Genomic DNA, 15,643 nt, shown 5'->3' with positions numbered 1-15,643 from the left:
TTCCTTTATTAAACGAATCCATTTTTGGTCTTTCCCCTGACAGCGCCATCTATCGACACATTTCGGAACTATTTTGTTTCTCCTTTGCTAAACAAAATTCCATTGCCTCACGATTGTTCTGCTAAAGTATCAAGTCATTCTAACCAGTAGTTTTAAAATTATCGATTTTTGAAAATGTAACTTTAATCATAATCATCTGTATATTATTCTTGTTGCTTGAAATTAGGTTTCTTCTTTAAACGCACTAAATTTTTTTCACTCAAAAAAAAAATAATCTCTAAGAATTGAATAATTTACTGAGATAATACACAAATTATGAAAAATAGTCTTTAGTACAATACTGATTGAATCTACTATCTGTTTTTATATTATAAATAAATATAATCAGTTTCATTAAGATAGATTTTGCTTTAGTTGATGTTTAAGCACTTAAATTTTTATTTTTCTCATGTACGAAGTATAGAGAATACTCCTCCGAGAAAGTCTTTAAGAGAAAGTTACATAAAATATTTAACACGTTAAGTGCCAATTCAGTCATCAGTGACTGACACTAATCTTTACATTCGATCCACTTCAGATACCAGTACTTTCTTTCATTACTTCGTGCGTTTCTGGTGATTGACAATATAATTGCTGACTGAGAAATTAAAAATTTTTATCTTATTTATTATAAAATTATATTCTCTTAATGAATTTAATCTGGAGATAACAAAATAATGCATATAAAGGCATGTAGTTTATTTCAACTTTATATAAATCTATGGTTAATCAAAGAAATCGATACCTTGAGCTGGAAGGAAAGTACTTCAAAATAAGTTTGGCGCTTACTGTATTAGCTTTAAATCATTAGATGCATGATTATTTACTGAGTATAAGAGCTCATTTTATTATTGAGAAAAAAAATACAATATTTAAATAAATTTCTTTAAAAAAATATTCATCAAATATATATATATTCAAATTTTAGTAATCACTCTGGTCGCCATAGGCGGCTAGTCGTACACTAAATAAAGCATAAGAAAATTAAAGATGGGCGAAATTTCAACCTATAATATTGCTTGAATTATGAACATAATGTGTTGTAAGTAAAGAATCCCATAAAATAACTGCAATTAAAAATAACCTGTTTTTTTAAACTGCAGTAATGAATAGATTCGTATTATTGTCTACAAAGCCAGCTTTTTGAATTTTTACGAACAGTTATCGCTCGGTTCCCATTGAATCCTGAAATAAAAAATCTCTGTGAATCTTAAAAATCCAAAGAATAATCCGAATTATTTGAACTTTGAAAATGGTCGTAAGAGTAAATAAGAGGATTCCACAATTATTTAAAGATTAAGCAATTAGATGGAAGTTTTATATTATATTATATCAACAAGTTCGTTACATTTAAGGTTAAAACTTAAGATTAATGTGTGATTTCTCGCCAAGCATGTTAAAATCATGCCAAATGTCCCAAAGCTCGCCATAGATCCACTTTCTTGGTTGGATACAAGAAACAGTAACAAAAGGCTTTTAGGGTTAAAATTAAAAAAAAAAAAATAATGTTACGATTACATTTGATGAGAAACCGCCCCAAAATAAATCAACTTTGGTGAATGTACATTAATCTTAAATCTGGTCTAAATCTACAACAGGTAATCCTGTAGCAGATTTTACAAAACTACTGTTTGACATGAAAATGTAATTTCCTAGTATACAGAATTGCACAATGCGCTATTATTGAATATACGCGAAGCTCTTCACGATCCATCTCGATTCACCGCATCAACTCCTCTACTGTACTGAGGTTATTGATGTGGCCAAAGCCGTTTTAGACACTTTTGGACAGATCTAATCCTATTGCACTACTGGACAAGACAACAACAACAACAACATTGAATATAGGAATGCAGAATTCTGTATTTTTGCTCCACCGAGGCAATGAAAGTAGAGCCAACTTCGGAGAAAGTAAAGAATCGGCTTAGAAATTACAATGGACTTCGCAAAAAATGCAAAAACTCGTCAAATAAGTGGTGTTTTTTTTTTTTAATATTAACCTCACGTACAATACCAAGAAACGAATATAACTTTTACTACAAAATGCAGTTATATATAAGTTTCTTAATATGGTTTTTGTTATATTCGTTTACGTTTACACTGAAAAAATTAAGCCAATAAATTACTTGATCTATCTGTTTATTGCACATCTAACAAAATGAATCGGATATTACAAATTCGTAGGTTTCAAATGCCATTATATACATATCTTACGGTAATTGCGCTTAATATGGCAATTATGTATAATTACCAGTGATTATTTTTAGTCATAACTAAATGTATTAGTGAGTATGAATAATCACCGGTAATTATAATCACCAGTTTATTACAATTACCGTAACATATATATCTCACTATTTCTGTTACAACTTGAAGCATTAGAAGAGAAAATCACTGGACGACAGCTTATTTGTTCTGAACATCATTTATCTTCAGTTTATTCCATGACCGCAGCAGTCTTCTTGGATCTCTTTCGGCGTTTTCCCCCCGATCTTTTTGCTCCAGAGGACTTCTTCCTCCTCTTGCCTCCAGACGACTTCCTACGTTTTTTGCCGCCTCCTGAAGATTTTTTACGTCTTTTACATTCGGATACTTTTCCGGTATCGCCAAGATTTTTCAGGATGTTTCGATCTATGGCCATCTTCATGATTGGCTTGATGGTTGCATCCAAGGCTTGGGAATCAATTCCATATTGATTGGCGAGATATTTCTTGAGATTATTCACCGAGAAACCATTCAGTTTTTGCAGATGCGAAATAGCTTGCAAAACAGTGAATCCGTTTACTGGTGGTCGTTGTCGAGGGAGACAAGCAGCGGCAGAGCTTGCAAAACGTTGATCCATATTATTTTTAATTAAAAATCTGATTTGAATTAGATTTGTGAATTTGGTTTAAAAATTTAAAAGAAAAATCAAACTCTCACCTGCAAAAAACAATCTTGGATTGAAATTATTTCGAAGAATTTTTGGTCATCAGTATTACATCGCGTGAATTATGATAGCACGTTGTTTTGGAATTATCCAATTAAAATCGTTATCTGGAAAGAAGTTTGAAATTGACCAATAAGGATGATGACAAAAAAATTTATTGTAATCAAAGTAATAGTATTTATAAATGTGATACAATCAGCATGAGAGAATTTCTTAAATTGCATTTATTTCCTACACAAATTTTGCTCTCTTTCAATTTCACTTTTAGTACTTAACAAGTTTGCCGCTTTCAGTCCTCATTTATGCTGCATAATGATAAATAATAAAATTTTCTTCATTTTTATAGATTTAAAAAGAGTTTTAGGGATAATTTTTAGTTTCTTAAGAAAGAATATATCAATTACTTCAGAATAATTATGTGCAACATAAATAAAGACTGAAAACAGTAAGCAAGTTTTTACCTAAGGTATATATGTTGGGGGATTGAAAAAGAAGAGAGGGAAAAAACTATTCATTATACTTACGGGAATGTTCATGCTAACAATTTCTTTACCTTCACCTTTCAACTAATTGAAGGTGTGGCGAATTTGCGATGAACGAGGATAGAACCTGGGACCTTGTGGTTCACAGCCCAATAACATGACCACGATACAAAAGCAATTGCTCGTATAGCGTAGCTGTTAACTGGCTTATAAGCTTTCACCACAGACTCCCCCTCCAGTGAGTCGGAGGTGATACGAACAATATGACCGTTGAGTGCTGATGTAATAGCTGTTGAGTCTAATGTGCCTGCACCCATTTGAGTAGCGGCGAGCGTGTGTGGGTGATTGGTTGCTGATGCTTTTGCTGCGTCAAGTGAGTCTGACGATTTTGGTTTTGCTGTGGGTAGATGGCGCCATAACAGCTGTAAGAAGGTTGAAGATTCATCGTCCGAGGTCACCAATGTGGAAGATTGTTATGAGCGAGGATAGTACCTGGGACCTTGTGGTTCGCAGCCCAGTAACATGACCACGATACAAAAGCAATTATTCGTGTAGCGTAGCTGTGAACTGGCTTATAAGCTTTCACCACAAAGGATTACCAAGAATTTTTCACGTTTACCACATTTTAAGACATTGCTCATTTGACTCTTTAATATGGGAAACGGCGTTTGAATTCTATTTAGCACTAGCATCGCTTACCACCTTTAGTCTTCTAGTATAAATGAAACCTTGTAAGCTATCGGCTGTAAGTTAAAAAAAAAAGTTGACAGTTTAAAAATATAATTGCTTAAAAAAAGTTCAGAAATGATTTTAAAAAAAAGCAATTGTTTCATAAATTTGGATACAAATACTTAAATAAATTTTTTTTTAAAAAGTCAGTCCTCGAAAAGTTAGTAAGATTATGTATACTTATTAGAGGGCTTATTTATTTTTCTATTTTTTTTTTTACTCCTGATATAACTAAAAGAGAGCAATTTTTCAAGAATATTTAAACGCAGAGGAATATCTTCTAAAGAGAATGATTGGAGCAAAGTGGAGACTTATTTTTCTCTCTGATTGCTTATTTGAGAATTTTGATTATAAGTATATTAAATCGGAGAGAGTGGTCTCTCTGAAATTTTCTCACATATTCTCCTCTCACATACAAACTTCCCAAGTGAGCAGATTTTTATTTTCAAAGTCCCATACATGAGCTTAATAAAATTGGAAACTCCATTTTGGAATTTTTTTTTCCCAGAAGATTGAAATCACAGTTTTACAAAGGACTACAATTTTAATAACAAGATCACATACCAAATTTCATTTATCTAAGTCGGTGCGTTTTAGAATTATGTTGTTTAAATACATGCAAGGGCACAGGCCGACAGATGATCAGCCCTTTGAGGGCTTTGGTTCAAAATTCAATACGGATCTACATTTCAGATGTAAAGCTAAGCACTAAATTTCATCCATCTAGCTCTTTCAATTTTGTAATTATCATATTCAATATAACTTTTGAAGCTCGTCACACTTTCTGTGAATGAATTTTGTTCAAAATCTATAAATTATTTGATGTGAAGATCACATACCAAATTTCATTTATCTATTTCGGTAGAATGATGGATATGATTCTAAAAATGTGTTTTTCGGTCTCGGGGAGATCGGTTGCCAGGAGATTAATAAAAATCTAAGAGTTCGAATACTTTGACATTTACAATGCTTTCACTTGTATTCGAGAAAATAAAAAGCGAATTGTATTAGAAAGAATAGTAGTGAGTAAAGAAATATTTTATCAAAAAGGTATAATATAAATAAATTATTTTGAAATATCCTTAAAATAAGTCTTTTCGGATATTTTCTCTAAAAAAAATTAAGAATAGGAGAAAAATATTATTCTTGATTAATTTTGGTTGTCAAATAATAATTTCAATTCAATGGACTATGAAAAATAAATTTCATTTTCCAATGATGGATTTCAAAATTATCTGATGGTTCTATGCCCCATGGTTATCAACTTCATAGTGTTAATTTATTCACTGGGTGCTAAAAATCAAGTGCCTAGGACTAATCTGTGTAATTAAGATAATTAGATAGAACAAAGAAGCAATTCCCCATTCCGAAGCACTGGTATGATTTTGCCAACTGTTATTTCAAATGAAAGCTCATAATACCTAGATATGTTATCAATATTATTCAGATCCTTAATATTTCCTATTTTTGAAAGAAATCCCAGTAGCACTACTTCACTATATATTCTCTATGAGATAAAAATAATGATAAGAGTCCACCAACTCTTCATTGTACCCGATTTCGTATCTTTTTATTTCATTATAAAACATTTCATGCTTAGAAAACACCACCAAACGTATTCTGACTTTCCTGTCCGTCCTCCATATTCGAAAGATATCACAAAAAAGAACTTTGAAAATATCCCCTCCTTCGACAATTAGAGCGATTTCGCCAATTTGTGTGAATAGTAATTAATCAGAATTCTTCATGTCTATCATGCAAATATAATTTAAAATAGTATTTTCTTTTGGTGAGATATTATTCACCAACGTTTGTTGATGTTACTAATTACTGCTATTAATATCATGGAGGAGGTGGTCGCTGAATACGACTAGTTACTTAATGCTCCATCTACAAATCCAATCAATTAATGAAAAATTCTGGGGCGAAATCACCACGCCGTCTTTAGATAATATGCCTGTCTAATAAGTAGATATTCAAACATGTAATTATCTAAGAAAATGCATACAGGTTCATTTTATTAAGTGTATCAATTTGGCTGTTACCAAGGTCGTTACTAATCTAACAGAGTCTAAAAATTTTCTATACAGATTTTACTTTAATTCTGAACTAGAAAATTTATTAAATAAATTTGAAAAACGTTAAAAGTAAAAACATTAATAGGGTTTGTAAGTTGACAATCATTGATTTTATAATGTGACATAAAAATTAAATCATGCAGAGTTAATAAGCGGGAAAATCCTAAGCTATTCATGTGAATTGCCCATATTATTAAAGAAAGTAGTTAATATAAAATAATACAGCTTATAATATATATATATTAACAGTTTTATGATTTCACAATACAGCTTCAGATTCAAATTATTTAATCACATTGTAGAGCACTATATTTAAGAATATTATTAGTCGTATTGCAAGTGTAGAATGACTTTTTTTTTACTTTATCACATAAGAAGTATATTAAGAGAAAATATTGTAATCATCAAAAAATTCGAACTCTAGATTTTGACGAATCTTCATGTTTTAGACTTCCCAGAATCAGGAAAAAAAAAAAAAAAAAGCATTTTCAAAATTATGTCTGTTTGAACACAATAATCCAATAACGCTTTGAGCTAGATGGAGGAAATCTAGCATTTGGTCTTTATAAAAGTTTGTAAATTTCTAACAAATTCTATGCAAAGAAAGTGTGTCTATATATTTATCCGAGTACAAGTAAAAGCGATAATTATGAAATATTAAAGTTAGATAAATAAAAATTTGTGCACAAAGTTAGCAGCTGAAGTATAGATCTGTATTCAAATTTTGAAGCAAATCCTTTGAGAGGTTGTCTATCTACATTTTAACATGCATGTAAACAGTGATAACTAAAAAAAATGCAAAGATTTAGAAAAATTAGATTTAGTAGTTTTAGTTTATAAAATGTAAATCCTTATCAAATTTTGAACTAAACATGTCAAAGGATTGACAGTATGTATTTTCACATGCATAGAAACATTAAAACTCAGAAACGAAGCAATTTAAATAAGTGGCATTTGAAATATGGTTTTGTTACTAAAATTCTAGTCTCAAGTTTATATAAGTTAGATTGTGGCCTCAAAATTCTAGTTTTACAAGAAATTAAACCTGAAGAACCTATTTATGCTGAAAACTTTACCATGAGAACATTTGAAAAAAAAAAAAAAAAATCAGATGAATAGAGTTTCTAAGTAAATGTAAAAACAACTAAGTTTGCATATGGATATGCAAGTGTTTGAAAGTGAATATAATTTGTATTATTATACATAAAAACTGCTGACATCTATTATCAACAAAGAACTACAACTGAAACAAAGCCATATTTGAAGAAGAAAATAATGATATTATACAGTAAAAAAAGAATTATATCATTATTTTATATATCTATACAGAAATATAACTACTTACCCCCCCCCCTCCTGCTAAAATTTACACTTTTAAATAATTGCATTTCTGAGTTAGCATCTTTACATGCATGCTAAACAAGACTTACAGATGGTCCATCTCTTGATAGACTTCTTTCAAAATTTGATATACTTCAGACATTAAATATGTAATATCAAATCTTATCCCAAGAGTTCTTTACATTTTGTATCTATTATTTTCACTTGTATTAAACAAACATTCTATAAATGGATTTTGTTCAAAATTTGTCAGAAATTTACAAATTGAGCATAGAGATCACATATCACATCTTGGCTATCTAGTTGAAAATGTTTCTGAGTTATTGTGTTCAAAGACAGACAGACAGACATATCCCAAAACTGTGTTTATCAGACTCAGAGCTGTCTGAAACATGGCGATTTGTCAAGAACATATCTCTCAATCAATTTTTTTTTGGCCATTAATATATTTTTATTGTATACAAGAAACTAAAAATTACTGTACTATATTTTACGTTCTAAATAACTAATAAGACAAATAAATCTCAGTGAATCCTGCGCAACATTCTGAAGGCAAAAATAAATTACTTTTATCTACATAATTGTCTATATTTATACATTAATTGATATTATAGAAAAACAGAAAAAACAAAAAAATGAATATTCTCCTAACATAAATACATATAATGATTATGTACATATGAACAACATAACAAAGTACAATGAGAAGTAAAGTGTTTTTTCTGATGATATTTTAAAAATTCAAAGATGAGGCCATGGTCCTTCCTACAGTTCCACTAATAAATAACCAAGATGTGAGACTAATGCCACCTTAAAAGAAAAAAAAGGTTTGACATTACTAATTAATTAAAACAAAATGCATCATTAAAGCTCATGTGTATCATATATAGATTATAGAAAAACTCGTAACTATTGAATGATGATAATAATAACAAAATAAAACCTCTTTAAATAATTTAAAGATATTGAATATCACAGATAACAAAGCCTTGGAATATTTATGTAAAATACAAGAGTATTCAAAATTATTGATCTCATTTCCTCCATTCTATGACAGAATTTTAAAAAGTCACAATTAATTGAAATAGAAGCTATAAACAAAAACCAAATCTTTAAAATTATTAAATAGAAATACTTTTTTTATTGTTTTAACTGAATTTAAACTTTCTATTTATAAAATAAATAAATTCTCTTAATTTTAATTTCAAAAAATAAAACTATTTATTTTCCAAAGCTAAAATATAGCCTACTGAAAAATTTAAATTCTATTCAAAGTAACACTTTTGCAGCATTTTTTTTATCTGTCATTGACTAATAATCTTATATGAAATCTAAATGTGTTATTCAACAGTATTTAAAATAATCAAAATTGTCTGGAACTTGGATTTCTGAAAGAATGCTAAGAATGATGCATGCTCATAGTAACGTACATATAGTTTAAATATTATTTAATTATAGCTATTTGCCTATAAAACTATCATTCTAGAAATATATTTTCTGGCAATTTTTAATAAAACAATAAAAATAATAAGCAAAAATATGATTGTTACTATATGAATACAATGATTGAGAAAAATGATATTTACAATATAAAATTTTGAAGATTGATTCTCCTCTTTTGAATTCTAGTACCGTTCAAAATTAATGTATTATGAATGACAAAATTCTGCACTGTTACATTAATCAGTTTTAACAAAAGAGAACAAAAAGTTAATGAAGAATTGCATTAGTATATTAGTTCTTTTCTACAGTTAATTTAAAGAAGAGAATAAATAAATTGCTGATCAATAGTGAATTATGCTACAAAGAGTTACAGCATAAACTGCCTTTATATATAATATGGAATAGCATAAAGAATCTTTGCAAGAGAGGGATTCTTTGGTAACAAATTAAATAAAAGAAACAGATAAAGGCGAAAAGAAAATGCAAGTTTAATGAAATACAGTGGAGCCTCACTTAATGAGCCTAATTTGTTTTTGAATCTTATATGTAATATAAAATATTCATTAAGTGAAACTTTTTTTCTTCTAAAAGAAAAATGTAAAAATAGGATAATTCATTCCATTCTGGGGGGGGGGGGGGAATTACTCCGACAATTTTATAATAATGTAATTTATTATTTATAATATACGATTTATTTAAAAGAACATAACCTAATGAACTTTTTGTTGTTATTTACGATTTAAAATTTGGCAAAAATAAGATGATATTTTTAAAAAATTAAATTTAGAAATAAAATGGTTTTTTAAAAGGATTTTGAGAAAAATGGAAGAAGCAGAAAATGAAACATTTTGAAATACATAAATATCAGTAAATACAATAATATTTAGAGTTAGGAAAATAAATAAATAAATATTAATATAAAATACTAGATAAATATTAATAAAAAAAATAAAATGGGTAAAATTTTGTGAACACAAAATTTATATTACTTTTTTAAAGAAATAATTCAGAACAATGAATACCAAGCAAATAAGTTACTTTTCAGAAAACTTCCCTTAAAAAGTGTATAGTTAAAATAAATAGAAAAGTAAAAATTTAATTTTAATTTCATAAGATATAAGTTTTCCAAAATTTACTTGCTATTTTCATATTCATAAGCATAAAAGTATATATATAAATATAGAGTATATTACAAAGAAGTTAGTTTCCTTTAGAAAGTAAAATAACAGGTGATGTTTGGCAATTTAAATAATATACATAACTTTTTTTTTTTTAAATATATTTCAAAGAATAAAGGGAAATTTTTTTTTTAAAAAAAAGGAAGACAAAATGATAATTACAATAAAATGTTACATAACTTTATTCACAAAGTAAGAAAAAGAAATATCCAGTAACAAATGAATTTCCCAATACATGTTAAGGGTAGAATTATTCACAGGTTTGAACAGCATAAAATAATACTTGAAAATATGAAAATATCATATAATATACATTTTAAAATGGCAAAATCTTTATAAAGGAAGTTACAAAATATTTGGAAAGCTATTTTAACGAATAAAAACATCCAATAAATTCTGGATAAGAAATTTTCTAGATGAATACATATATTATCAGTTAATCGATTCATATTCAATTGTGCTAAATTTGCATCTTTTTTTTTTTATAATGATCAATCACATAAAAGAACTTTTCCCCCCTCTTTATACTGATCATATGAATAATATGCAAATATAATTTTTTTGTAATATATAGATGCAAGACAAAATGTGTTGATATGAAAGTCTTGATTTAATACATAAAAAAATAACTGTGGATAACCAAAAACTAAAAACTTTTCTATAGGAAATATCGAACGTTTAAATTAACTCCATGCTATTGATGATTTTTAGGTTTAAATGCATGTCATTGGTGAACTTATTCAAATTTTAACTATGGTTAACATGGCATCGTTCACATGGGATAGATATGACAGATTAACTTAGAGTTCTTTATTTGATAACAAATAGTGCACAAAAGCCAGTAGATGTAGATAAAACCAGTGTACATGCAGAAATGTGTATTATATACTAAATATAAATATTATAAGCGATAAAATCATTATTGAACTTTTACCCAGTGTTATTTAAAAATATGAGGTAATCGATATATAAGTCATCATTGCCTTTTGTAACTGTCTCTTACACATGTTTGGAGAGCCATTTCTTTTTAAATAAAACTTATCCTAATTTTTACAGTTGTTTACAATTTATAAGTTTAAACATTTAAAAATTTTAGAAACAATTCTGTCATCTATGGCACATGGCGTAGCAACATATAATACAGAATAGACTTCAGAACTATTATATATTTTTCTGATTTTAGAAAACTTTAGTTCCTCTTAAAGGTGCCATTAAGATTCTTAGATAGATAGAACCTTATGCTATGCTTAAAGGTTCTTAGATGCCATTATTTCATTATTGGCAATTAAATGTTTGTGCTTACAAATGATTTTTTATATAAAAATTAATAAATAAAAAAAAGGAGAAAATTACCAGGAATGCCTGATGGATAAGATAGCAGAGAACCTAAAGGGAAAAGCCAATCTTCAGGCATTACAACAACAGGTATTTTTCTGTAATTCCACAATAAGAATATCACTGTGCAACACTGAAAAAGAAGATCAATATTAATTTTGAAAAAAAAAAAAATGTTAAAATAAAAGTTTTAGATTTTTATTACTTCATTATAAAAGATTTAACTATAGCATAAAACATAGCATTCTCAAGGAAAAGTATATAAATGAACAAAAAAAAAAAAAAAAAAAAAGAAAAAAGACCAATATTGCAAAGTATCAGCAAACAGGACAAAGGGCTTAGTTGCAATAATAGAGACCTGTAATTGGGCAATATCATGCTGGTATGAAGATTTGTTCACAATGCTATTTCTTTTGATTTTATTTCTATATAAAAGTGAATTTTTAAAAGCTTTTATTTGACACAAAGAATTTTGGGCACTTTGAATAAGGGGGGGGGGGATCTAAAGCTTTCTTCATGATACAGGAAACTAGATTAATACCTTTTACAGTTAAGAAAAATGTTTATTTTCATGAATACAATAACATAATAATATTGCACAAGAATCAGCAAACATTATAGTGCTGTTTATATAAGATTGATAAATATTATGTTTATATAAGATTGATAAATTTATGTTTTAAGATTGTTAAATATTATGCCAAAGATAAAGAACTGTATGTAATGTTATGTTTTACAGTAGCAGCACAGGCTTCATGTTCACCACATTTTCTAACCTCTACCATATTGTTCATAGCAAATTGTCCAGAAGAAAGAGATTATAGACAGCAAAAGAGAGTCCTAATATTTGAAGAATAGTCAGCAAAAGAGACTATGCTCGTGATTCACAGAGAATTAAATTCTTCACTATGATAATGTATTTGACAGCATATACGTTGTTAATGAATTTTTCACCAATTATAACATGTAACCAATTATGCATTTAGCCCACTAACTTTATTAAACTTTTAAGAGTTTTTCTTCCTTTTATTCAAAAATCAAGATGCAGCTGAAAGGTTATTATCTTGATACTGTTTTAAAAATCTTGTTATAACTTCAAAACAGTTCTTGCAAAATAATAACACTGGTTATTTCTGTACCAAGTCATTATTTCAAAGAAAAACTTATGTACTAAATATACTTTATTGATAAAAGAGCTATACCCAAAATCTCAAGATATGTTAAAATATGTCTTAAAATGACCGATTAAAAAGTTAATAAATAGTTTATCTTCTGTATTTACGGCAAATTCCTCTTTAAGTCAATTTTACATGAAATTTATAGAAGATATTATTTTTAAACTGTTTTGTGTATATTTAAAAATAAAAAGTCTGAAACAAATTACAAGCAGGAAAAAATAAAAAAAAGACAGAGGAAATTGGTAATCATAGCCGACTACTCTACCCTGTCCCAAGGCCCATAAATCTAAGTGACTGGATGCCAAGCCAGCATAAGTTAGGACTATGGTAGAGTTCTAATAGCCTTTAGCAGCCATGGTACAACCACTCCTAAAGGAGGTATGTCCCATCATCAGTGAAAGTAGTCACCCCACATCATTCGTCACTATCATACAACATACATCTCGGCTTCATATATGAGGTGTCCTCCGGGGGGGGGGGGAGAAGAGGAGAAATTGATAAATAATATAGTAATACAAATGGGCTTCATAAATTACAAAAAAAGTTCATACCATAACAGCATACAAGGCAGCAGTAGCAATGAATCGCACTTTCAATGTGTAAGAACTCCGCATGTCAGCTATAAAATATAATTCGATTTATAAAATAACTAAATTGTAATAATTCTTTTTTAAATCAACATAAATATATTATTTTACAACACAAATATATTCAATTTATCACAACAGATCAGAAGCCAGATAATTTTAGAAATAATGCATTTATTTTTAAAATCTTTTGTTAAATGAATTTACATTCACAATAAATTAAATGCAGTAAGAAGGCAAAAATGATAATTCTGAATAGGTGTGATTTTACACACCAATAAAGAATTATCATAGAAAGATAATTTATTTTTAAATGTTTTTCATAAGAAAAATCTTGCCCTCCAAATTTATTATATACTGCAATACTTTAATCAAATTTATAACATTAAATAGATTTTATTCTACTGATTTTTTTATACTGCACATAAATAAGTAAGAAAAAAGTATAATTGAAAATTTACACCTTAAAAAAAATCCAAATAGGATTAATTTTACTGCAAACCAACCTTAAGAAAGCTAAGTTTGTGAATATGCAAAAATGCATTGCTGAAGTGTCTGCAAGAGAAGTATGTCTTTTAGCCTAAGGATCCAAGGCATCTTGCACTAGTTCTAAATTTGGAATATTTCAATTCTTCTTTATACAAAAATCTAATTCATTATAATTAATTCCTTACATAATTTTTATGAAGGCAAAACTTTAAATAATCTGGAACATAACTTGTAAAGTAATGGATTCTAAACCCTTATGTTGTCAAACATATAAATTTTGAGGTCATAAAACAATGACAATAAGTTCTGTCAGGATCTTTGATACTAATAAGCTGAACAAATTCACGAAAACAAATGCAATTTGATTTCTTTCATACTTTTTGTTTTCAACCAAAAAATTGAGTAAGAAAAACACCTTAATACATGTTTATAAAGATTTTTTTAAAAACAGAATTAGTGTTCCTTTTTAGCTACTCAAATATAATAGCAATGCCTTTGATATCCAATATTTTGGTATTATTTATTTGCAAAACATATAAAATAGTATATTAATTACTTTTTTCATTTGTATATCAGGGAGAGAAAAAAATTATCTTAAAATTCCACATTCTTCAAGACAGACTTTTGTAAAAGTAAAAGGAAACAAACAAAACCCTGAAGGATTTAAATTATTTTTAATGAAATCCAGGAATTCAAAAGGCACTAATCATTTTTCAAATATATCTATATTATTATAAACACATTAATAAGATAATTAAATCAATCAAACATAGATAATATTGTTACATATTGTCTCAAAAAGAAAAGTTACATATTTGAAAATTATAGCATTTCTATCCACTTAAATTAACTATGTACAATTAATTTTTTGCTTAATAAAAAAATTCTGAAATTAGTAAGTCTAATAAATTATATTGAGTTAATATTGTAACAATGCAAAAATAAAGAATACCTAATAAAATATAAAAAAATATAGCATTTAAAATTAAAAAAAAAAAAAAGAGGTTCATAAATTCCTATTCTTTTGTTGTCAATTTTTCCACAAAAATGCATATAAATTAATTTAGTCTCTCCTGTAAAAATACTTATAAGATATATACTAAAACAACAACTGAAATGGCAATACATTGCCGTTTCTAAAATTTTATTGGGTCAATTTAAATTAGCTGCAAGATTATACTTTTCAATACAAATATTACACCAAATAAGTAAACCATGGAACGTAAATACTTTTTTAAATAAAAAAAAATGAAAATAATTTGATTAAAAGTTTCAATTTACCTTGATGAGTAAGTTCATCAGTGACTTTACTAACTTTCCTTTTTATCTTAGCATATTTTGCAAATTCATCCACCATGCTAATGCTTCCCAATTCAGCTTTCAAATCACATGCCTGTCTTCGGAGATTAGCTTCCATTTCTGTTTCTCTAGTTATAACTTGAAGAAACTATAGGGAATTTAAATATAATTATTCACAAATGGGAGATATTTACAAACGTGCGTCAATAAAAGGATTTTTATAAAATTAGACTAGTCAGAAACTACAGTTACCATCTTAACAACGAAAGGAATAAATGCTCCAAATATACCACAAACAGTGACAGTCCAGAATAAAGGTAAATTAAAATATGACTGGTTTTGATCTTCCATATTTAATTACTTCCCTCTAATGAAATTCGGTAACAATTTTAAGAACGATACCGAATACTTTAAACCACTAACTCTGGATTTCAATTTCCGGCATTCAAGTTAATCACTCACTGTTTACAAAACTTTGCCAACACACACTCGTTATCCGCAGAACACTTTTTAATCTTATAACAATTAATAGCGGG

General features: G+C 27.9%; 1 protein-coding gene across 1 annotated transcript; it reads right to left on the bottom strand.

The window, feature by feature from the left end:
* Nucleotides 1-8,142: 8,142 nt before the first annotated feature.
* LOC129963588 (guided entry of tail-anchored proteins factor 1-like) lies at nt 8,143-15,597 on the bottom strand. Its single transcript, XM_056078055.1, has 5 exons — nt 15,360-15,597; nt 15,090-15,255; nt 13,284-13,351; nt 11,573-11,687; nt 8,143-8,408 (listed from the first exon to the last, which is right to left on the bottom strand). The coding sequence occupies exons 1-5, from the start codon at nt 15,456-15,458 to the stop codon at nt 8,332-8,334; spliced, it is 525 nt and encodes a 174-aa protein (XP_055934030.1). The 5' UTR covers nt 15,459-15,597; the 3' UTR covers nt 8,143-8,331.
* Nucleotides 15,598-15,643: the final 46 nt, after the last annotated feature.

This window comes from Argiope bruennichi, chromosome 3 (genome assembly GCF_947563725.1).
Source record: "Argiope bruennichi chromosome 3, qqArgBrue1.1, whole genome shotgun sequence".
Lineage (NCBI taxonomy): Eukaryota > Metazoa > Arthropoda > Arachnida > Araneae > Araneidae > Argiope > Argiope bruennichi.
Note: the sequence above shows the minus strand (reverse complement) of the source record. Positions and strands in the feature narration are given on the sequence as shown.

Bases quoted from the DNA above. Each gene is read 5' to 3' on its own strand.
- LOC129963588 (XM_056078055.1), bottom strand. From the start codon at position 15,458: ATGGAAGATCAAAACCAGTCATATTTTAATTTACCTTTATTCTGGACT. The intron at 15,256-15,359 runs GTAACTGTAGTT...AATTCCCTATAG, and splicing joins TTCCTTTCGTTGTTAAGATG to TTTCTTCAAGTTATAACTAG. The intron at 13,352-15,089 runs GTAAATTGAAAC...TATATTTTATAG, and splicing joins TGATGAACTTACTCATCAAG to CTGACATGCGGAGTTCTTAC.